Source organism: Megalops cyprinoides, unplaced genomic scaffold (assembly GCF_013368585.1).
Source record: "Megalops cyprinoides isolate fMegCyp1 unplaced genomic scaffold, fMegCyp1.pri scaffold_27_arrow_ctg1, whole genome shotgun sequence".
Classification (NCBI taxonomy): Eukaryota; Metazoa; Chordata; class Actinopteri; order Elopiformes; family Megalopidae; genus Megalops; species Megalops cyprinoides.
This window is the reverse complement of record NW_023494723.1, coordinates 562,610-586,733: the sequence shown is the minus strand read 5'-3', so window position 1 is coordinate 586,733 and position 24,124 is coordinate 562,610. Positions and strand designations below refer to the sequence as shown.

At 47.5% G+C, this 24,124-nt stretch overlaps 1 protein-coding gene across 14 annotated transcripts in view; it reads left to right on the top strand.

Moving 5' to 3' along the window:
• mical3a (microtubule associated monooxygenase, calponin and LIM domain containing 3a) overlaps nucleotides 1–24,124 on the top strand; it is a 121,718-nt gene that overhangs the window by 75,749 nt on the left and 21,845 nt on the right. For 6 of the 14 annotated variants that reach the window (XM_036520562.1, XM_036520560.1, XM_036520566.1 and 3 more), the window contains 18 exons: nucleotides 988–1,184; nucleotides 1,277–1,389; nucleotides 1,481–1,552; nucleotides 1,683–1,850; nucleotides 3,018–3,119; nucleotides 5,636–5,722; nucleotides 8,903–9,089; nucleotides 10,194–10,288; nucleotides 11,022–11,112; nucleotides 13,793–13,988; nucleotides 14,491–14,735; nucleotides 16,840–16,962; nucleotides 17,423–17,485; nucleotides 18,855–18,932; nucleotides 19,686–19,796; nucleotides 20,087–20,169; nucleotides 20,271–22,134; nucleotides 22,319–22,413. In XM_036520562.1, coding sequence (XP_036376455.1) covers nucleotides 988–1,184; nucleotides 1,277–1,389; nucleotides 1,481–1,552; nucleotides 1,683–1,850; nucleotides 3,018–3,119; nucleotides 5,636–5,722; nucleotides 8,903–9,089; nucleotides 10,194–10,288; nucleotides 11,022–11,112; nucleotides 13,793–13,988; nucleotides 14,491–14,735; nucleotides 16,840–16,962; nucleotides 17,423–17,485; nucleotides 18,855–18,932; nucleotides 19,686–19,796; nucleotides 20,087–20,169; nucleotides 20,271–22,134; nucleotides 22,319–22,413 — 3,970 coding nt within the window. Of the gene's footprint in view, nucleotides 1–987; nucleotides 1,185–1,276; nucleotides 1,390–1,480; nucleotides 1,553–1,682; nucleotides 1,851–3,017; nucleotides 3,120–5,635; nucleotides 5,723–7,038; nucleotides 7,315–8,902; nucleotides 9,090–10,193; nucleotides 10,289–11,021; nucleotides 11,113–13,792; nucleotides 13,989–14,490; nucleotides 14,736–16,839; nucleotides 16,963–17,422; nucleotides 17,486–18,854; nucleotides 18,933–19,685; nucleotides 19,797–20,086; nucleotides 20,170–20,270; nucleotides 22,135–22,318; nucleotides 22,414–24,124 lie in introns of those variants that run through there. The other 8 variants (XM_036520563.1, XM_036520568.1, XM_036520567.1 and 5 more) reach the window with 8 other exon arrangements.

Sequence of the window (24,124 nt, the reverse complement as noted above, 5' to 3'; positions counted from 1 at the left end):
TGAATAAATCCTGAACTTGGGATGAAAAAAATCCAATAAGAGTTGTCTCTTTACTGCCACTGCATCACTAGTTCTGCTGTGCCTCACTTTAATGGAAATGTGTCATGTCCTTAAATCCATTATCCTGAGCTAGGAGAAGCTGCAGTGCAGTGAGATGGAGCCCATTTTGTGGAGACATGTCCTGGGTTGTCAATCATAGCTGGGGGTTGAGGGCTTGCTTCCTGAGGCTTCCTGAGGCTGTTTTAATGCTCTGTACTCCGTAGTATGCCACACTGGCTAAGAGCACTATTGCAGTGTTTGTGTTATTAATGCACTGTGCAGACCCAAGTATATCATAGCCACTATGGCAGTGGAAGGCTCCTGGCCCAAGTCAGGGTAACGGAAGGTAGAGTGCTTCAGGCATAAATTGTAGCAGTGGTAGGTAGAGGGCTCCAGGCCTTGGTTGTAGCAGCAGTGCTGTTTGTAACAGAGGCAGATGGTAGCCTGTTACAATCTGTCACTGAAGTCACAGTCCCTAAAGGTATCCCATAATGTCAGCATAACAGACATGGAGGAGATCCTCTGCTGGATTATCTACACACTGATTATTCTGACTCTCAGTTCCAACCAGCATTATAGGTGACCTTTCAGCCTGTGTGTTTGTTTTCTACTCAGTTTTTGTGGCTTTGTTGCATGAGACAGTGTGATCAGTGTATTAGGACGTGAGCTGCTTTCTTCAGGCAGCTGTCATTGGTGTCAGTGGGCAGTACCTATGCACTGACACTTACCACCGGGGTGACAGACAACCCCCCAGGCTTGCGTGGGTTTGGGGGGGAACATGAGGCACCAGCAATCTGTGGGTCTGTGTATCAGGATGTGTGCCCCCTTTGTTAAGATTGGTGAGTGCAGGAAGGAGGCTGAATTAGTTCCTGCAAAGTGCAGAATCTATAGTGGGTGATAGCTGTTTCTGACGACCCCCCCCCCCCCCCCCCAAAAAAAAAAAAACAGTGACTTTGTGTCCCTGGAAGAGAGCGACACGGAGCGGAACAACCAGCTGGGCTTTGACATGGCTGAACGCGAGTTTGGCATCTCCCCCATTATGACGGGCCAGGAGATGTCCTTCGTGCCCGAGCCCGACAAGCTCTCCATGGTCATGTACCTCAGCCAATTCTATGAGATGTTCAAGGACACGGTGCCCCCCGGTGGTGAGCAGCCAAATCTTGCCTTGTCATACAATACCACTAGCAGCACCTTGTCCGCACTGTGCAGGTGAAGCTCTCTCTCTGTCTCTCTGCAGAGAACCGTAACCTGAGTCCAGAGGAGAGGGCAGCCCTGATCGCCAGTACGAAATCTCCCATCTCCTTCCTCAGCAAGCTGGGTCAAAGCATCTCCCGGAAGCGCAACCCCAAGGTACGGCACACAGTGAATCTGTGGGCTCCACCTGGACAGTAAATGGGAGCTGGTGACTGAGACAGTCTTCCTGTCACTCTCCTTCCCACAGGACAAGAAGGAGAAGGATGCAGATGTCGCGGGGAAGAGGCGGAAGACCAGCCAGGCTGGCCAGTCTGAGGACGTGAGTGGCTGCAGGAGAGGAAGTGGTCATTTAAGGAGAGCCATTCTGTTCCCCAGTGACCCCTCCCTGAATGTACTCCCCCCAATCAGAGCCAGAGTGCTGAGATGTGTCCCCCATCCCCCCCCCCCAGGAGGAGGTTTCACGGAGTCACCGTGACGACCAGCCCTCGCTGGGCCACACCCTGAGGGCCGAGGCAGCGACCGGTGCGAACAGCAACAAAGTGAAGTCCATGGCCACCCAGCTGCTGGCCAAGTTTGAGGACAACACCCCGGTCCAGTCATCTGGCCTCAGGAGACAGGTATGCTGGTGGGCCTGGGTGCAGTGATGAAGCTACTGTGAGGTAAACAGTATTATGCATACACCACTTTGAATCCCTTCGTCTGGACCTACTGATTCCCTTATCCCTGACATCTGGATACAGATACAGATATTTCATTCTGAGTGTGACTCATTTCTCTGGGTAAAAAAGACAGATGATTATGTCATGTAGGACAGTATCATGGGCAAGTTGTCAATCACTCCCCATTGGGGGCAAAGTCATGCATGTGCAGGGCTCTAGTGACTTTGCTTCCAGTGGACAAATATTGACTGTGCGCCTTGAGTGCTTGGGTGACAGGGAGAGGTACCCAGAGTGTTCAGTGTGTGCTTTTTGGTGGTGAGTGGGTTCAATGGCCCTCCACGGGGGTCTGGGAGAAGTCAGAAACACATTAGCACTGAGCACTGAGTAGGGTCTGCAGCCAACGCTACACTGAAGCTCTGTTTGTGGAAAGCAGTCCATCTTTGAATCTTACTGTTGTAATGTTTAGTGTGTGTTGAGTATAGCACAGGTTATTATAGCACTGTGTGATGGATTGACGTTTATTCAGATATGATCTGACATTCTGTATGCAGTGCTGTTGTGGCCTTGTTATATTTCCTTATGATATCAGTAGATAAGTTGATCATGAAGTCTGGGGGATAACATTGGCCAGGTTTCCTTAGCTGTCTAACGGTAAATGTAAAATTGTGTTTGGTGTGTGTTTGTGGTCACATCCCCTAAAGGCTTCCCCTCTTTATTATCCCCTCTGAGCTGGAATCCTCCTGCCCCTGGATTCACTATTCTCTGAAAAACTCTTAATGTGCCAAGAATGGATTTGGTTCTGTGTCCCAGATTTCTGCTGTTATGAGTTGTTATGTATTGCATTTGTCTCATTATCTGTGAAATCCTTTTGGGTTTATTTTTTCTCGCTTTTGGCTGAGGCTTTGATTTATTCCCCCTTTCCCTGCATTGTGTGCATTAATTGCCTATGCCATCGTTCTTTCCTCCCAGCATGCCTGCCTATCCTCCCACATATCATTTCCCTTTTCAGTCTCTCTCTCATTCTGTTCTTGACTCCTGGATGGCCTGCTCCTCATCTTTGATTTGCCACTATGTCTTTGACACGCCCCTTGACACACCCTCAACACGCCCCTTCACTGATCACAGGGGGACTCCATGCCCAACATGGACTTCCTGCGGTGCCCTTCTCTGCCCCCTGTCCCCCTGAAAAGCTCGGCATGCCTGGCCCCCTTCCCTGCATGGAGACAGGTAAAGCAGCCCCCCACACCCTCATAGTCCCAGCAGCCCCCTCATCTGTCTGTCTCTGTCAGTCTCTTGGTGTGTTCATTTAAAGTAGACAGGTTGTACTTTGCCTAGTGGTGCTTTTAGAACACAATAGAGAGTGCTAACAAACTAACCTTTAAGTTGACTTCATATAGCAGTTCCAAGGTAAAGCAGCAGTTAGAGTATGAATGAGTGCAGGAATGAGAGGCATGCTCAGAGGGAGGTGATGTCACAGACAGCTGTGCTCGAGCAGGGTTGCGCTCTGTCCCATCATGCTCTTTCTGTCTCTTTCCCACGGCGGCGCTCTGGTCTTTCAGAGACGCACTCGGCTGCAGGAGCAGCTCAGTGTGCGCTTTAAGGAGAAGGTGAAGTGTAACACGCTGCCTGGGAGGGCGGATGAGGTATGCACCCTGGCCTCTCCCTCTCCCAGTCCATGCCCACCCTTAGAAAGTGCACTAGCAGTAGAGACAGAGACAGGTAGATTTGTTTTTCCTACGGTGAGTCCTGATGGATTGAGTTTGGTGAGGAGGGCTGAGATCTTGAGTATGGGCGTAGCTGTGTGCTGTTGAAGCTGTTTATGGAACCATGTTTCTATAGAAACCGCCTGTGGGTGGACCTCTCTGCAGACTGAAGGCTGGGATCAGGTGAAGTAGCTGAACAGGGTGAAAACAGGAACAGGCATTTTTCCAGCTCCGGTCATGCCTTGGAGATTTTAAAGGCAGTAAACTGAAATTCTGTCTGTTAAATCAGGATAGATTGAGCTCATCTCATGGTGAGGGAGCTGGGACACTGAGTCTCTGAGTGTCTTCTCTCTGGAGCTGCCTTCATCATACAGTTCTGCACTTTACCACTGAACATCAGCCCTGCGTTTTACCACTGTATACAGTTCTGCGTTTTACCACTGAACATCAGCCCTGCGTTTTACCACTGTATACAGTTCTGCATTTTACCACTGAACATCAGCCCTGCGTTTTACCACTGTATACAGTTCTGCATTTTACTACTGAACATCAGCCCTGCGTTTTACCACTGTATACAGTTCTGCATTTTACTACTGAACATCAGCCCTGCGTTTTACCACTGTATACAGTTCTGCACTTTACCACTGAACATCAGCCCTGTGTTTTACCACTGTATACAGTTCTGCGTTTTACTACTGAACATCAGCCCTGCGTTTTACCACTGTATACAGTTCTGCACTTTATCACTGAACATCAGCCCTGCGTTTTACCACTGTATACAGTTCTGCGTTTTACCACTGAACATCAGCCCTGCGTTTTACCATTGTATACAGTTCTGCGTTTTACCACTGAACATCAGCCCTGAGTTTTACCACTGTATACCAGTTCTGCGTTTTACTACTGAACATCAGCCCTGCGTTTTACCACTGTATACCAGTTCTGTGTTTTACCACTGAACATCAGCCCTGCGTTTTACCACTGTATACAGTTCTGCGTTTTACTACTGAACATCAGCCCTGCGTTTTACCACTGTATACCAGTTCTGCGTTTTACCATTGAACATCGGCCCTGCGTTTTACCATTGTATACAGTTTTGCGTTTTACCACTGAACATCAGCCCTACGTTTTACCACTGTATACAGTTCTGCGTTTTACTACTGAACATCAGCCCTGCGTTTTACCACTGTATACAGTTCTGCGTTTTACTACTGAACATCAGCCCTGCGTTTTACCACTGTATACAGTTCTGCACTTTACCACTGAACATCAGCCCTGCGTTTTACCACTGTATACAGTTCTGCGTTTTACTACTGAACATCAGCCCTGCGTTTTACCACTGTATACAGTTCTGCACTTTACCACTGAACATCAGCCCTGCGTTTTACCACTGTATACAGTTCTGCATTTTACCACTGAAAACCAGCTCTTTGTTTTACGACTGAGCACTAGCTCTGCATTTTACTACTGAACACCAACTCTGTTTCCCAATATGCACTGCAGTTACTCCCAACCCTTTCCTACCCTTGTGAAATATCCAAAATATTTTTGTGGCATTAACTAAAAAACCTATGGTATGTTTGGCATTTGAATTTGTTTTAAGCACAATATCAAGTACAATACAGGGTCTATCTCCAGCGATGCCACTGTGATCTGTGTTGTTGTGTTTTTTCCCCACTTGTCCTGAGGTTAGCCTGTGTTGCCTCTGTAGCATTAGTGTTAGCGTTAGCATGTAGCATTAGTGTTAGCATTGTGTGAGTATGGTGGGTCAGCGTGTCAGCATTGTTGTAGGAGATCAACTGTATTAGTATTAACCTGAATGAAGGTGATGTGCAGTGGCAGTGTGGGCATGGATGAGCAGAAGTGTGAATGTTGCTGTGTAAAGCCACACATGCCTGGTGTGAGTGTAGGTCAGATAGAGTGTGAATCTGAAAGTGGATATTGGTGTGTACTGGTGAGCAGCAGTATGAATGATGCTGTATAAACCCACACAGGCATGGTGACTACACGTGACGCTGAGTCTGTCCTCTCCTGTCTCTCAAGGCCAGGACCAATTCGGCCTCACGCTGCTGCCCAAAGAAAACCATTGTGCTCTCCTCCACCTGCTCCTCGCTCTCTCTGCACTCTCAGGTGACCCCCTGTGCCTTTTCCCCTTCTCCTTCTCTTCCTCCTCCTCCTTGGCTTAGCTGTCATTGTCACACATTCCTCACATAATATGCTTCAGAAATGAAAGGTACCTGGTCCTTCATTGTCTCATCAGTAAAATCTGCTCTTCAGAAACTGGCTTTGCAGTTTCTGGTGGTTCACTTTTTCCGCCCTCCAGTCCTTACAGAAATGCGTCCTCTACCTGCAACAAAGGATTCTCCTCATTCTCCCATCAGATGCTGTGCTGTAAATGCATTGCCCAGCTCTAATTTAGCACAGTCATTATGCACAGGCTGCCTGAGGCCAGTGTTCTGGAGAGAAAGGGAAACCCTCCTGTCCCTTTGTGCTAGGCCATCTTTGGTGGTACAGTGTGAGGACTCTGTGTGGCTGTGGCAGTGACTATGAGGAGAGGGACTGATGGGTCATTGTGACATCAGCTTGATTCTGCCAATCATAGAAGAGAACACAGTCTCCTTTCTTGGAGAGTCCAGCTGATACTCAGTGGATCTCAAATGTTTCCTCAGTGATGGTGGGCACTGATCTCTGTCGCTCTACCCTTGTAGTATTTCAGCACAGAGGTGGAGGAGTGCATGGCACAAGGAAAGCCTGAGCTGGACTGGGTAACCACAGCCTGTTATAGTGACTAACCGCTCCAGCTGCTATGCTGCTGAACAGATTGTCAGTGGAGTGGACCTGAGCCCCATAGGATTGTGGGATTGGCTGTGATCTCTGGTTGCAGTGGTGCTGACATGTGACGCTTTGTAAAGTTTGACCATAGGGAAGATGTCAAGACAGTCATTTATCGTACTTTGACACACTTCTCTTCCCCCCCTCTGAAGCCAAGCACGCAAAATGCATTTGATTTCTGTGCTGCGGTTGGTCCTCTCTAGCAGCCTGCAACATTCCTCCATTCTAATGTCTGATTGGATGACACATGTTTGAGAGCAGGACTTATGGGAGCATGTGTTTTAAGTTTAGCTGCTTGTGCTTCTGCGCTTGATTAAAACATGGGAGTGTAATCTAGTCTCATGTTAGTCTTGGTGGAATGCTTTGTATGAGGGTGCTATTTTTTAGCAGTCTATCCAGTCTTCTGTGGAAAGGAAAGTGTCTAATGATCTATGATCTTTGCTGTATCAAGCTTTGTGACTGAGTGTCTTTGCTGTCTTAAGCTTTACTTCCCCCTAAGTAACTGAGTGTCTTTGCTTTCTGAAGCTTTACTTTCTGCTGTGTAACTGAGTGTCCTTGCTTTCTGAAGCTTTATTTTCTCCTGTGTAACTGGGTGTCTCCTCTCTCTCCTGGAGTCTGAGAAGAAGCCATCACACTTCGTGCAGTGGCACCTGGCCTGTGGCCTCCGTGCTGGGCGACCCCTCCCCTCCCACAACACCCTCCGACAGGTACCCCCACGGGGCAGACAGTGGGGGCATGCGCTGACCTCTAACCCCAGCCATCTGCACACATGGGGCTTCCACTCACACCAAACTCTGGAAATCTGACCTAATGCTCACCACGGTTACCTGCAGTTCCTGTCCGGCAGACTGTAGTGGGCTTGTGTTTCAGAACTCCGTTGCTTTCCCACACTCCAGAACCAACTTCTACATCCTGTTAGGTATAGCCTGCAATCCTGTGGTTCTGTTTGCTACGGAAACACTGACGTTTTAGCAGGACCAAGAAGGACAGTCACCTTCATTTAAACAGATTTTTTTAAATGGATTGGGCTGTATTGATCATAAATGCTGCATCGCAGGCGGGATTGGCTTCACTTGGGTTTTTTCTAAGGTGTGTTCACTCCAACCTGCCCTGTGACTGTCCCTGTGTGATTTTTACAGGCTTCAGCTTGTTAAAATTTTGATCATGTGCTTTCTGTTAAATTCTGGGCATAATGCTTTTTATTTTAATGCTGTAAATATGTCTTTATTTCAAATTGCTGTTGAGTAGTTTGTGCCAGGCCAGCACAAACACTCCTCCAGTATCCCTGCTCTTTGCTTGTTAGCCACAGGGCAGTATGTCAACCGTAACAATAACCAGTCTTTATGAGTTCTTTGCGGTTACTGGGTTGCCAAATTCAAACTCAAATTGATGACAGCTGCAGTTTATGCAGGTTTGTTTTTTTTGTATTTCTCTATCTGATATTTTTGTGCTGTAGAGCACTGTAGGGTATGAGGCATGTGACACTGTCTGCTATAATGGCTCTCGCACCACTTGGATTTAACTAACTACAATACCAGGTGGTGTGAATCTGTGGAAATGGCTCTCACTCTCCCAGTAGCATCTGCTCTGTCCAGTGTATGTTTATTTTGATAACATCCCTCATCCCTCATTGTCACTAGAATGTAGTTTCCAAGCCATCTTAAAGTATGTCATTCTCATTTGTACTCCAGCAGTCTTTGTACCTTACATGCTTTGCTATTTTATTTGTGGTGTGGACTTCACAGGAATTTCCTCTTTGACTTCCTCAGGATTCCCTTTATCTCTCTCACCTCTGTCCTCTCTCTCCTTGTCTCATGGTAGAGATATGTTAAGATGTACACAGGGGGAGTGAGCTCATTGGCTGAGCAGATAGCCAATCAGCTTCAGTCTCCAGGGGAGCCCAAGACCCTTCTTGACAGGAAGCAGTTGGTAAGAGTCTTGCAGTAGTGTAGGTATGGAGACCAGAGGATGAGCTGGCCCCGCCTAGTGACTAATGAAGTGCAGTTGTTTGTGTGGAGTGTCTGCCTGGTCCCTTTGCGTAGGTGACCCTTTCTGTAGGAATAGATAGTAGGATTCTAACCCTGAGTGCTGTCAAATGCTTATACTGTTAATGCTGCTGAGAATGGAATGTTTATGGCCTTCTAAGGTTGTTGTCTCTGAGGCCTGTGCAGGTGTTCCAGGGGATTGTGTTTGTTGAAATGGGAGGATGGGAGTGGGAGGGGAGGTCGCAGAGTGTGTGGTTGGGGATGTGGTAGGGGTGAGGCTTCACCTGGTGGGTCACTCTTTGTACCTTTCTCCACCCCTTGAGCACCACACGTGTGCCCATGTACTTCAAGCTCTGGTACGGCTGACGGACATCTTCAAACTGACAGTCAAGTGTGATCATGTGGATTCCGTAATAAAGATGCGGCTCAGGGTGTTGCAGACCTTCTGGGGTCTGGTGTGTCCTCCACTCTGAAACTTTTGTCTCTCTCCCAGAGCTCCCTGCGGAAGGAGTTCCCCCAGAACATCGGGGGCAGTGACGTGTGCTTCTTCTGCCGGAAGCGGGTGTATGTGATGGAGCGGCTGAGTGCCGAGGGCAAGTTCTTCCACCGCAGTTGCTTCCAGTGCGACTATTGTGGCACCACACTGCGCCTATCTTCCTATGCCTTTGACGTGGAGGATGGTGAGTCCCGCTCACAGTGCGGTGGATCAGCAATGGCAGCGTTTAAAGCAGCCCTCTCATCATGTACCTGGTGGCGTGTCCTTGTATGTGTAAATCATGTACTCTGACTGTCCCAAGTTTTTCCCCCCTTTTCAGTCACATGATTTCCTCACCCTCACTTTTACCCAGCATGCTCTGTGGTATTTCGCTGCAGCTATGTCTCCCCACACTGTAAAGCACAATTGCACTATATGAAGTTCGCTATCTTTATTACAGCATCAGTGTGAATAGAGTTATGTATGCTAATGTTTGGGAAAACTCCAGTAATGATAGAGAAAACCAAAGGTTGTGTGTTGGAAACACGTGAGCCTGCTGTGTCCATGCGTAAATGCAGTCTGACATAGAGAGTGTGTCTGCTGGTCATATTCACACTCCTCATGCAGCGTACATGGCAGGATCACACAACCCCCCTCGGGAAATCTGTGTCCTTTGAAAAGTGTATGTATCTCTGTGTGTGTGTGTGTGTGTGTGTGTGTGTGTGTGTGTGTGTGTGTGAACCAGTCAGTGTTAGGTCCAGGAAGCCTTGTGGGCTGCTCCCTTTGTGTGGTAGGAGTTTTTGCTTTGTTTTTGCTGCATTCCCTCTGGCATTTTGCCCCAGCAGACAGCCTGGTGTTTTTGTCCCCCCCATCTCTCGGTGTCATGAGGTCTCCTTTGTATTCCAGGACAAGTGGTGTATTGTTACTCCCTGCAGAGCAGCCATTTCTCCCAGACCCCTCAGTGACACCCCCCACCCCCCTCCTGCCCCCCTCCAAAGGACACATGGCTTCCAGATTGCCTGAGGGGGGTCTGAAGTGAGGAGATAAATCTGACATTATTTACATGTCTTAATATCCCTCTTAATATATACATGCTCTAAACTGCACCACAGATGGCTCAGCCAGTCAGAAGCTGCCTTTTTGGTCGAGGGGGCAGTCTGAATGGGAGCTGGGCTTGGGCTCTCAAGCCTTCCTCCCGGGGGATAAATAGGAGGGTGCTGGCGTGTTTGGTTGTAGGTGGGTCTTGGGCCGGGGTTGGGTTTGTCAGAGCAGACAGCTGGCCTTCTCACTCTCTCGCTTTCTTTCCCAGGGAAGTTTTACTGCAAGCCTCACTACTGCTACCGGCTGTCGGGGCAAGCCCAGAGGAAGAGGCCTGCCCCCACTGGTGTGCTGCCTGCTACTAAGGTACAGAGTACGGTCCACTCTCCACACACCCTCACACATGTCCCCTGCCAGTCACAGTCTGAGCCTTAGTGAAATGTTTAATCTAGTGACTCAGCTGCACCATGTAGGATTGGGTGTCACTAACTCAGTCCCAATCACTGAGTTAGTGACACGTGTAAAAATTTCTTTAGCTGTGGAAACTTCATTGATGAAGGCAGCTCTGTTCTTAGAACATTGCAGTCACTTAAAATCTGGAGCTAAAAGACTAGTGCAGCTAGTTAAATGAAAGATTTATACTTTCATTTGTGTCTGAAATATTACAACACCAGTTGGTTGGCAAAGTATTTACTTGTATTGAAATTGTCGAAATAAAGAATGGATTTGTATTGCTATCAATATCCGCTAGTTAAATGTAATATCAATGGATGTGCCCCAGGAATTCTTAGCTTAGCTGCATAGAACTGAAAGAGATAAATAGTGAAATTGGTTTATTCCTATGGCCATCGGACTCCAAAGCAAGTCTGTACAGTACACAGTATGTTACCTCATTGTCAGACTTTCCATGTAAATGATGCTTTTTCATGTTGTTATATCTGTGTGTTGGCCATACTTTCTGGTTGTGTGTTTTTATGTGATTGACTGTTAACCAGCTGTGAAGCAGGTTTCCTCTTGCAGGGAGAGCAAAGCATTCTGTGACGTCAGAGCTAAGGTGGTATAACCCTCTCTACATGTCCCTCACCTTGTTGTACCCCAGGAGAAGCAGGCCCCTGTTCCTGCACCCGCCCCCATGGATGATCCAGGACGGGTGGCAGATGCGGCCGCCCTGGTGGAGCTCCGCCCCTCAGGTACTGCCCTCTTCTGCCTGCACGGCATGGTGCGGCTGTCCCTGGTGACCGCTGCCTCCCTGCGCTCTTTTAGCTGCTTACTGTGCCGGGTAGCATCCTGGACCTCTCACCGGTTGGTGCACAGCCCACTAGACTCCCTCTTCCTGGGCCAGCTCATCAGCTTTGGGGTGCCCTTCCTATACTCTCAGTGCTTGCTTGTGGGACAGATAGCTAAGGAGCATTAGGACAATATAAGAGAAAGTGAAGGCTAATTGCCTGCTACCCACAATGCCTCAGGAATACAATGCCTTCTGCAGTGGCTTTCAATATGTGTTTGTCTTTGTCTTAGACATATGCACTCTGTGCCTTCCTTATCACCTCTATTCTCTACAGTTATCTTGTCACTATCATGTCAACTTCTGCCTTGCAAACTAGCTGTCTGTAAACTCTGTGTGTAAATTGAGCCACTTAGTGTAGTTTTTGGCTGTACTGCACTTGCTGTACTGTAGTAACTTTTGTGTTCTCATGCTGTCGCGCCTTTGTATTTCGGGAGGGTGTAGCAGTCTGTCACGTTTTGGTAGTGGATTTTGCAGCTGAGAGTCCGTGTCACGGCCGATGGAGGTGGAACGGTGCGCCCTCCCAGAAACTCTGCTTCCTGTTATTTGGCTCTGAAACAAAACCGTCCAGGCAACATCCAAGCCAAGCTGATAGCCACAATCAGGATAGAGGGGTCTCACATTTGGATCTGGGTTCAGTTTTAGCATGCAGTGCTACATCTGGCTCAAACCCTGAGCAGTAGCATCTGTGGCATTGTAGCACATTAGCCTCATAGTGCTAATTTCAGAGGCTTCATTTTGCCTGGCTGTGCTTTTGAACGGCAGATTCTGTTGTGATTGTAAACTGGAGCAGACTGTAACCGTCCTCTGTGAGCTTTACCTTTCCCCTTCCCATCAGAGCAGCTCTCTCTAGAGCTTGTGGGTATATCAGAGCTTGTGATTGGTCCAAAGAGGTTTCCCTGCATTCAGAGCACTGTCATTCTATTAGAGTTAGTCCATGTGTCAGAGGTTGTCATTGGTCCTTTAATTCACCCCCTCTAGTCAGAGTAGCTGTTGTTGAGGGCTGCTGCCTATATCAGTGTTCCTGCATTCAATGATTCTAACCTGCTAACCGTCTGCACGCTAACCACAATACAGCCTGTAGTCTCTGATTTACTATCTGAGCATGTGGGGAGTTTGCAGGGGTTCAGCTAATTAAAACTTGATTAGTACTAGTCTGTATTTAATTTTGCATGTTCTCTCATGCATGCTGTAATACAGAATATTAAGAAAAATGTCTTGCCTGAAAAATGTGGATTTATTTGAGCTTGCACAGCTTTGCTTAGAGGAATCTTCCATTTTAGTTTTTGGATATTGTGTTTCGTTTGGGGTACTAATCCAAAGCCACCACAGAAGCAGTTTTTAAAAACTGAAAATAGGGCAATGTATGACATCTGTTTGATTGAGTTAATCTGTGTGTCACAGTCAGAGAAAATGCATAAAGGACAGGACTGAATCACTGCATGTCAACCATGTTGCATGCATGAATTCATGCTAAGGACACCACTGAGACAAAACGCATTCATCTTTCCAACTGACATTTAAGGGTTAAATTATCACAGCTTTTGTAGTGGTCAAATGTTTTATCATCATGACCCTCTCTTCCACTCAACAGTTATGTTCAAATTTAGCAACAAATGTGGCTGCTTTTTTGCTAGTATTATTAGTTTTGTTTTTTAACCTTATTTAAAATATCCAATTGTTATCACTCTCTTCCTAGTACAATTTCCCCTCCAGGAAGTTTTAAACTTGTGATTGCGTTTGGTCCACTATTTGCAAATGAATTTAATAAAGGAGTTGCTTCCTAGGATGGGGAAAAGGCAAGGTACCAAGATGTGTCCCAATAAATATTTATTTTTGTCACAATTGAAATCTACACATTGCTTTTTGTGAGACTGCTGGAAATAATGAGTGTCTTAATAAATGACTGAAAGATTCCGTAGAAAATTACTGTGTGTATTTTTTTCTTTCTTCACCTTATCCATGATATTTCCATATGATCTTCTTGACATATTTTTCTCAAGTCTTGGGAAAATGATTTGCAGGTGTTGACACTGGTGAACTGGGCTGTGAGTTACTGTCAGATAAGTGGTGATCCCTGCAGATTGGCTGTAGTATGTTTAATGACTCTACTACACAGCATTCATTGTGTGACATTGCAGAAATGACATTGTGAAGCATGCAGTAACTTACATCACTTAGAAATCATTTAAAATTAGATCAGAAATGAGGGTGAAGACATTCCACTCAGTTTAATAAGTAGCAGATGAGGTAAGCCTCAGTTCCTCCTTGAGTGGTCTGAGTGTGTGCAATAGCCGGTGCTCTGTCAAAGTCGTATGAAAACCCTGATCCTCCCTTTCCTCATGCAAAGCCCCGTCCCACCCGTCCCATCCCCTTTACCCTAAGCCCTGCTCCTTCCTCCCTCACTCAACCAAAGCCCTGCTCCTTCCTCCCTCTCTCTAAGCCCCGCCTCTTCCTTCCCTCACTCACCCAAACCCCTGCCCCTTCCTCCCTCACTCTTAGCCCCGCCTCTTCCCTCCCTCACTCACCCAAAGCTGCTGAGCCTTGGTGTCTCTGTTCTCTCCCTGGCCAATGTCACCCCCTAGCGGTGGAGGTGAATGGGCTGCAGGAGCCCAGCCTGGCCAAGCGGCTACGCGGCACACCGGAGCGCATCGAGCTGGAGAACTACCGCGTGTGTCTGCAGCGCGAGGAGGAGTTGGAGGAGGTGCCTGAAGAGACGCTGGCCGAGCACAACCTCAGCAGCATACTGGACAAGGCCACCGACGTCGAGGAGGGCTCCAGGTGGGTCCCTCTCCAGGGAGGTGGGGGCATGGTAGGGGTGGCAGTGGGAGTGTAGGGTGATGGTGGCAGGGGTATTAGTGGTAGTTTAGGGTGAGGGTAGATAGCAGGGCTATAAGTGGGAGTTTAGGGTGAGGGTAGGTAGCAGGGCTATTAGTGGTAGTTTACGGTTAGGGTAGGTGGCAGGGGTATTAGTGGGATTTTAGGGTGAGTGTAGGTGGCAGGGGTATTATTGGGAGTTCAGGATGAAGGTGGTAGGGGTATTAGTGGGAGTTCAGGATGAAGGTGGTAGAGGTATTAGTTGGGAGTTCAGGGTGAGGGTGGTAGGGGTATTAGTCGGAGTTTAGGGTGAGGGTGGTAGGGGTATTAGTGGGAGTTCAGGGTGAGGGTGGTAGGGGTATTAGTGGGAGTTCAGGGTGAGGGTGGTAGGGGTGTTAGTGGTAGTTTAGGGTGAAGGTGGTGGGGTAGAAATGGGCTGTTCCTGAACACTCTCTATCCTCTGCAGCAGCTCAGAGTCGGAGATTGAGGAGGAGGATGAGCAGCAGCCTGCTGCCGAAGACCTGGGGGGCGGAGCCTGGAATGACACAGTGGAGCTGCCGCCCCAACTCAGGCAGGAGGGCAACACCGGGGGTGAGGAAGAGGGCGGGGTCGACACCAACATCACTGGGGATGCGGTAGAGGAGGAGGAGGAGGAAGAGGAGCAGGAAGGGGAGGAAGACAAGGAAGAAGAAGAAGAGGAATCTAGTGACGGTAAAACCATATTCCCTTTCAGCTTTAATGAAGATGTTTTTTCTGTATGTGGTACAGTGTTACACTGACAAGATTGTGCAGTAGATCTTTTTAAGGTTTTGTTTCAAAGCAATGGTTGAATGGAGTGGGAGGAGTCAGAATGGCTCAGTGCCGTGGGTCTTGGATCTTTGAGTTATTCTTAGTCTCCTACTCTAACTTAGAGTTAGGAGATGCTGGAGCCAGTCTGCTGACCAGAGCCTCCAGTCTCTACCTCTCCCCACAACTTTATCCCTTTCATTACCACTCTCAATCTGTGCACTGTGTGTGTGTGCGTGTGTGTGAGCACATGTGCATGTGTGTGAGTTGGTGTGTAAGCGTGTACGTGTGTGCGCACGCGTGCATGTGTGTGTTCTCTGTGCGTGTATGCATGTGTTCTGTGTCTGCATATCACTGCTCTGTCATTCTGATCATCAGGGACTTCAGTAGAAGAGCTTTGCTTCTGATTTGTGGAAACCTTTGGGGTCAGATTAGCAGAGATGGTGACCAGTCATCTCGAGGCTATCAAATCATCTCAGTCTATATGTATATATGTCTGTTCATATAATTGACAAGAATATAATTATATTTAGGAGAACATGTTGTTTTACTTCCTACTTCCTGAGCTCCAATATCTTGCATTCCTCCTTTTACAAAACCAAGCTAACATCATTAGCATCTATTGTCAGATACAGTTTATATGAGTTTCACAATGCTGAAAGGTTGAGATGTAGCGTTTTGAGGGGTGAGATGCCACAGTGAGCCACTGATTTGTGTGAGGGCCTTCCCAAAGTGTCAGTGCCCTTGCTCTTTGTCATTAGAGGGAGGTGCACTGGAGTCACCTGCACTGTAGCCTCGCCACTGTCCCACCCTCTGCCTCTGCTCTCTGCTCACTCTTCTCCTCTGTTCCTCCATGTGTCTGCTGTTCATCCCTCTCACCACTCTGTCTGGGTAATTTGGGGGCAATGTCTCCCCCTGCTGGCAGAGGGGGAGTACTGCCCTTGGGAGAGGGAGCTCCAGGCAGGGGTTTGGCTTGAGAACCTGAGAGATGAAGAGGATACGGGTACATTCAAAGGTAGCCCCTCATATGGATGCACTCTCATGCTTACCTAACTGCCTGATCTGAAGGGTCCTGGCGTGACCTATTTTTCTTCTTTTTCTTAATAACTGCACATTTGAACATGCTGTCAATTTTTGCTTTTCTTTTAAAGGTTCCATGGTTTAGTTTCCTTGTGTTTTTTAATTTGTGGCATAAGAACACCGAGATCTAATTTATGGCCCAAGGACAGTAGATTTTAATGTCAAGCCTTGTTGCATATGCTCTCTTCTCTAGAGAATATTGACATTAGCAACGAAAGGCTACTATCACTAGACTAGACTAGAAGTCTAGTACAGGTGAGAAGGTCATGGTTTTCATGCTATTAGTGGATGGTAACAGCACTGAGAAATGGAACCATGTGACAGGGTTATTCTGAGAGCAGTGGTCTCATTTCTTTCTGAAATGACACAACTGGAAAATCTGGACAAATGAATAATTTTCGACCGTAAAATGTATTTTGCTGCCTCTCAAGATGCAGTCACCCTCCATCACTGTTGTTGTATGATATGCAATCATTTGATAACACAAAGCTCTTATCTTGCCAGTACTAAACGGTAACTGTCTAGGATACCCACAGGTACTCCCCCTGGAAATGTTTTTTTTTTCTTCTATATTTATCAAAACCCATTTGAGCACCCGAAAAACTAAGTGACATTTGTTGTAGCATACATGATCAACCAAATAGGATGTTGTGATAATTGTGGTTGTGATGTTGTGAAATGAATGTGGGGTAAAATATGGGAGATTATGTTTTACATTCAGGGGTGTACTGCATGCTTTTGCTGTCTGTTTTCAGTAACATGGTGGGGGTGTTTCACAGCTAATGAGTCACTCCTTACCCTCCGTTCACCTTTTCTCTCCCAACCTTCTCCTCTTTCATCTCTCTCCTGGGGCCATCTGGGTTTGTCTCTCTGCTTCCAACAACCACACAAAACAAACTCCACCATTGCTACTACCACAACATTCAAAAATACCCATAATTCCATGCAGCCCGGAACCTGCGGGTCCAGCAAGTCGTGCAGCCTGTGGATCCCTTAGCTGCCCAGACATACCCAAACTGGACACACATCCAGTCTGAGGGGGCCTCTGCCTCCCAGCCCTCCTGCTCCACAGGTAACCCACCTGGACGTGGTGACCCTAAGGGGTGTGTCTCCCGGGGGGTGGTGGGTGGTTTCTGTCACTTGTGTGTCTCCCTGTGTGCATTTGTGCAGGATCACAGACAGCGTGCTCCTAACATTCGTGCCACACTTGCTGTTGTTGAGTCATGTCATTTATGATTGTCATTATGTCTCAGAGTTTCTGTGTTTTGTGTTCTTTTACACATGTGGGATAGGTGGGGGTGGAAGTTAACAGGGAGGAACTGGATCATGTGTTTGTCACGTTTATGTGACCATTCTTCACAAGCGGCTGGGGCTCTGTTTGATGGTTCCCCGTTTTCTGCCTCATTGTGACGTTAATTTCATCCTGTTTTATGTTGTTTCATATTTCACTTTCTCTTGTTTTGTCCCATATGCCTGTTCCTGTTCCATCTTTCCCATGTTTAAATTTGTCTTTCTGTTCGGTCTGGGTGTAGTCACAGCCCAAGCGTCGGCCCGTCTCGAGGCCGTGAGAGCCTGGCTGGACTCGGTTTCTGGAGGTAGCGCTGCATGTGACGCTCTCCCTGCCTCCACTGTCCCTGCCCACTGTCTGTCACAGCATGGCCCAACACACATGCACACTTGCATGGCTACCACATCCAATCACATGAGACTTCCTGTCTGTGCAGTGCTCAGGCTGTCACAGGTGTCACCAACACCATCCCCAACCACCTCACCCCTTCCACACATACGCACACACAGATACACACATGCAGAGGCACACGTGCACGCATGCACATGCATACATCCTTTAATCTCTTATGTTTGGGTAAAAAAGCATGCTTAAGTTTGTTGTTTTATGACACCTCCTTTTCCATGTATATTTCCATTTCCACCAAAATCAATGTTTTGCTCATTTTGGTCTTGCCCCCTCTGGAGGCAGGCTGGTCAGCTTTGCGGGGTGGTAACTCTGGGGCTCTGCCCATTGGTGTGAGGGTGGAGCTCTGACCTGCCTCGCCATAACCACCTTGAGTCACATGAGGGTCTTGAGGGTCATATTGCATTGATGCTCCAAAACACTCTGTTTCTCTGTGTCACAGAACATCCTCTGCTCAGACTCAGGGGCTGGATAGGTCATCAACTTCTCTGGTCTTAGTGAACAGTTCAGTCAGGCTGGGTGCTGTCTGGGTCAGAGAGCAGCAGAACCCCTCTACTTACGGAGTTCAAAACTTTGAATTTGTCTCCTTGGAATCATAGTGTTCTCAGGAAGGATGGTCAGCCGGTCTGTGTGTGTTGATGTTGTTAGTCTTTATGGGTTATCAGCTTATTCTGAGCCTTATCCATTTGTGTTTGTGTAAATGCATACACACATGTATCTAACAACTCAAAGCCACATCCTTCTGCTGTCTGCACAAGTAATATTGTTGAACATATGTGAAAGATTTGTGTAACAGTGTATGGTATTGCTATCAAGATGTAGTTTGTACTGACTTGGATATTCTGTTAACTTGTATCACAAGTTTTGTGTTAGGATGGAGTATGACATATGCATGCTGCACCTTTCATATTTTTCACATGAAACCTTTCTATATTTTAATGAATTATCAGGCCATCATCCATCCTCCAGGTGGGGTTGCTTGCTGTGAATCACGTTGGGTTGAACATGACAACCATTGTTTTCTATACCTTACCAATTTCATTTTCCTGATAAAAAGTAGTGGAGAGATATCTCAGCCATTCAGTATAAATAGGTCTTAGCAGGCCTCTTACATGATAATATATTAGTAATGGATGAGAAGATTGGTAATAGATCAATGATAAAATTAGTAATAGAGTGGCAGAGGCCTATATACAGGTCATTGGTAGGGGAACTGCTGCTTTGCACTATACTCAGTGTGCTGATTGTACACGTCCCTCATCTGACCCCAGAATCCTGTGACGAGGATGGTGACCCAGAAGCAGAAGCAGGCAGCCCTGACATGGAGCCTGGCACTGAGCTGGATGATGGTGGGTAATGGGAATATGGGGGGTATACTGGGATATTTTTGCTTGAATAGAGGAATTAAAGTTAATTGAAGCTGGTGTTATTCAAGTAGTTAGTAGAATATAGTACTGCATCTTTCCCAGAGGCATAAGAGTATCATATATGTCTCTCACAGAGGGTGTGATATGTCCTTTGCAGATGCATTATGGTGTGATGTGTGTCCCACACAGGCATTAGGGTGTGATGTGTATCCGTCAGAGGCATTAGGATGTGACTACAGGTGTGATGTATGTCCCTCATAGACATTACATTACAAGTTAAGTTGCACAACCTGACTAGACAGGAGAAGCCAAGTATACTACCATACATCAGTCAGTAGATCGCACAGTCCAAAACACATCACAATACTACACACAAAATAAACAGAAAGTAGCAGGTGTTGGGGGTGGGGAATGAGGTGGAACCGAGATGGTGTTCAGTGTGTTTCATGAGATAGCCAGTGATTCTGCTGTCCTGACCTCCATGGGGAGTGCATTCCACCACTGAGGGAGCAGTACAGACAGGGATTGTGTCTGAGAGCAGTGACCCCATTGTTGGCTTGGGGGGACATATGGTTTGAAGACTGTAGTGGTGAAGACAAGTTGTGCAGCTGCAGTCTGGATTAGTTGCAGGGGTGTGATGGCACAGGCAGAAGACAAACAAATTGGACAGAAGCATTAGGGTGTCATTATGCATCCTTCACAGAGGCATTAGACTGTGATGTGTATTCTTCACAGAGGACATTGCCTCTGACGCAGAGGCAGAAGCTCGACTGCAGCAGTTGGAGGATGGAGAGCTGCCGGAGGATGGGGGAACATCTGAGAACCAGGGGCGGGTCTCCAGCCTGGGTGAGCCTGCCTGTCACAGCCTCTGCCCAAGGCTTTCCCCCTGGAAAACATAGACATTGTGCTGTGCATTATATGCTGTACCTGAAGCCAAGCTCAGGCTTTCACCTTTAGTTGAAACTTCCATTGATATTATTTGACACTGGGTTTCAGCTGGTTTCAAAATATCTTAGGATCTTGTGAACAGTTGTTCATCTTCATAACACATCAACAAATAGCAACAGAGGTCAGACATGAAGTGTGTTTCAGCACTAGTCTTAAATGTACTCATCCCCTATATTTTGTCCTTTTAGCACAATCTTCCATGAGTGCAGAGCAGTCAGGTCGTGATGATGCAATTTTCCTTGACAGAGATGCCAGAGAGATAGATGCAAAGGTGCGTACTGTGTGGTCCTCTTCATCTGAACCACAGAGGAACTTCCATGTGGAGCCACTGAACAGGACTGAGTGCAAATGTCCTTCCTTTTGTATTTCCAGGTCTCCAGTAAGGCTCCCATGTCTCTTCCCTTTCTGGTAAAATCCTCTGATATGCATCTCTCCCTCAAGACACTGGAGGTAGATGAGGCTGAGCTGCTGAAGACCTCTGAAACCCTGGCTGCTAAGAGCCCCCTCACTGCTGCCACCGCAGGGCCTCCCATCTGCTTACCACCTGTCTCCATACCTGAGACGGCCATGATGGAATCATCTGTTGAAACCCAGCCTTGCACCTGCTCTCCAGCTGGCAACCCGCTCTCCCCCATCTGCTCCCAACCCCTGCCCTGCAAGGAGCCCTCCACACCCACGCTGTTGGACTCCCCAGTCCGAACTCAGCCTGTGCCAGCAGTCACCTCCACACCACTGACTAACCCCACTGCTGAAAAGAGCACGACTAACCCGCAGAGGCCACCAGACTTGGCAGCAGAGATTCCGGTGAAGCGAGAGGACATCATTCAGGAGTTCTGGATGAAGAGCGCAGAGATCAGGAAGAGCTTGGGCCTCAGCCCTCTGGAGAGGAGCAGAGTCCTAGAGAAGAGCCTGAAGGCCCCAACTCCTGATTCCTCCTCCTCCCCCAGGTCCTACACTCCAGATGACCTGTCGGAAGAGCTCAAGCCCCCATTCATGGGCCGCTCGATCATCAGGAGGTTGAACATCACCGTGGAGGGGCAGGTCATCTCTCCTATCAATATGGGCTCCAAGAGCAGTGGCTCGGAGAAGAGGGACCTCAGCAGCAGCTCGGGCCTGGGCCTCAACGGGAGTGTGGTTACCAGCCAAGCTGCGGCCAGCGAGAGTTTCAACACCTCTGATTCTGCCATGCTGACTCCACCCTCCAGCCCGCCCCCTGCCACACCTAAGGAGGAGACCACCTCCCTCAAGCTAAAGAAACACCAGGCGGCCTGGAACATTCAGCCAGAGTCCACACCTGTTCTGCTCCAGGTGCCCACGCCAGCCCCAGAGGCCACCCCTATGCCAGCCTCCAGGACGGTGCCTGTGACGGCCGTTGTCGTCAAACGGGAGACAAGCAAGCCTCGCAGAGAGGAGGTACGTAAATCCTTCATTGAGAGCATGGAAGAGATCCCATTCGCTGATGATGTGGAGGACACCTATGACGACCAGACACCTGACACCAGCCTGCAGGAGAGGCTCCTCACCCCTTCTGCCATTGCCAACAAAGACAAGCCCCCTCTCCACCTGGCCCTGGCCATGGAGAACGGCAGGCCCAACATCTCTACAGGCCTGGCCTCAATAAGACAGCAAGGTGCCTCGGAGTTCTCCCCAGAGGCCAAAGAGGTGACAGAGGAGAGGTTGCGAGCAAGGGAGAAGTCTGTGAAAAGCCAGGTTCTTAAGGACGCCATGGCCAAGCAGCGCACCAAGATGAAAGAGACGGAAATGCCAAAGGGAAGGTTGCATAAAGTGGCCTGGAACATCCCCACTGAGCAATCTGGGAGAAGTAAGTCCCCCCCGACACCCAGCTTCCCCAAAACCTCCGCAGGGAAGGCCCTGGAGTCCCAGAAGCAAGCAGAGGTGCTTCCAGAGAGGCTCTCCACCAATCAGGGCAGCAGGAGCTTGGAGGGCTCAGCGTCCTCCTCGGAGGTCTCTGGGGGGGTCAAGAGCAAGAAGCGCAGTTCCCTATTCTCACCGCGCAAGAACAAGAAGGAGAAGAAGGCTAAGAGCGAGGGCCAGCTGTCTGACAAGCATGGCTCTGAAGACATGCCGAAGCACAAGTCCCTCTGGAAGGTTGTCTTCTCCGGGTATAAGAAGGACAAAAAGAAGAAGGACGACAAGCCCTTATCCAGCATCCCTTTGAGTGCTGCCACTGTGGACTCAGGGAAGAGGAGATCCTCGCCTCTTGGGAAGTCAACAGGTGAGGAGCGGGGCACTTCCAAAATCAAAGGGCTTTGCCTGGAACCCGGATAAGCAAATTTTCTCAGACTTTCAGGCACCTCAGACCTTTAGTAGGTTCATATGATCTCAGTGAGGGTGGACCTCTTGAATGTCTGCAAGCACATTTTGTTTTAAAACCGCTTTGTATCCCCTCTCTGGTACAGATCTCCACTTGCAGAGAAACCTCAGCTTCTCAGAGGACTCTGACCTTTCCTGTGACGACGTGCTGGAGAGGTCATCCCAGAAGTCCAAGGCAGATGTAAGTCCCCTGCCTTCTGAAGAAATGTCCACAGAGCTTAAATGGAGTGACCCAAACCAGTTTCATACTTGTACTGCTGGTTTAAAGCTACATCTCCACAGCTGGGTGGCATCGTTTCAGTTTCTGTCAAAGGTTCTTGCACCCTCACCAGCTTTAAACTGCTATAACCTGTTGTTTGTAATGGCATTTGCTGATGGCCTTCAGCAGATGCTAGATCCTTTTATTAGCAATTGTGAAATTCCTAATGTTATTTATCAACAATACAGAAATGTTTAAGGATACTTGAGAGGCACCATAGCTGTTACAAAGGTCACCTTTTGAATCAAATTTCTGTTTGGTTTTATGTTTGGAGCTTCATCTTGACATTTTTGACCTGTTGTCAGGATATGATTAAGGAGGAGGAGGTATTACTGTTGAAATAAAGCTTGGAAACCAAACCAGCAACAAATACAGAATGCACAATGAGTGGGATTCATTGAGACTAAGCGTAGACATCATAGATTACATTACATTATTGCCATTTTGCTCTCATAACTAGAGCAACTTCCACAGGTTCCAATTTTATCTATTTATACAGCTGGATATTTACTGAGGCAATGGATTAAGTACCTTGCCCAAGAATATAAAGCAGTGCACCAGCAGGGAATTGAACCAGTTCGGTCATGAGTCCTTTTTTTTACCACTACACCACACTGCTGCCCCATAATTAACCTGCCTGTATGTGCTACTGTAAAAATGGGATGGAAAGTATGGTGATGGAGATATTATATCTTGTCTCATTCCTGTTGGCAGGGATTTATTCTCACAAATAACTGATATGAGGAACGTAATACAGATTATTGTTGTATCATGTTGCCAGCATTGTGCCCCCTTTGCATGATGCGAGTATATTCTTATTTACCAGACAGACAGTGTGATTGTTAAAATCAGACATCATAAAAGCAGTAGTCTTTGAGGTAGTTGAAAAGTTGTTTTTCTGCAAAGTTGAATTTTTAAAAGAATTTCCCCAATGTAATGAGATGTTTAAGACTGTTTCTCTCCTTTCAACTCTAATGTGATTCAAGTGCTCTTGAGAGACTTGAATCCCATTTGTTTTGCTTGTGAGCTAAATGACATTAAGGACTATGAGAATTCTGCACATGGCAGGGTGGAAGAGTGCCTGTGGAAGATGAATCCCACTCTTTGAGACTCATTTGAATACCTTGCATTCTAGGCAGGGGTTCCAAAGCTCCTTCCCCATGTTTGGCTCTAGTTGCAGGGTAGCCTAATTAATGTTAGCCATTTACTGAGAACGGAACCAGAGGTATGAATGCATCACTGTAGTGTTCAGAAAACATTGTGCAGGCATCAGGCTCCTCTCACAGGTTGCCTGGTCTGTAGAATTTTGAATTACTGTTATTTGTGGGTGCTGGTTGGACAACATAATTGCTGAAGGAATTTTGCAAAGTAAAGATGCATAGAATGAAGCTCAAAAATAATTCCTCAGGGGGATTTCAAATGAATTACTTGTCCAGGCCACAGAGATAATTGATGTTTCAATGTACGGCTGCAGTGTCTCACACATCAGTTACACTGCCCACCTTGACAACAACATGCAGCTCTGTGATGCCTGCTGTGGTCTGTCTCTCTGTGAGTCAGAACAGCCAATTGATTTTTTTTAAACAAACTAGATATAGAGTACTGCAGGGGTTGTATCCTTCTGTGTTTGGTT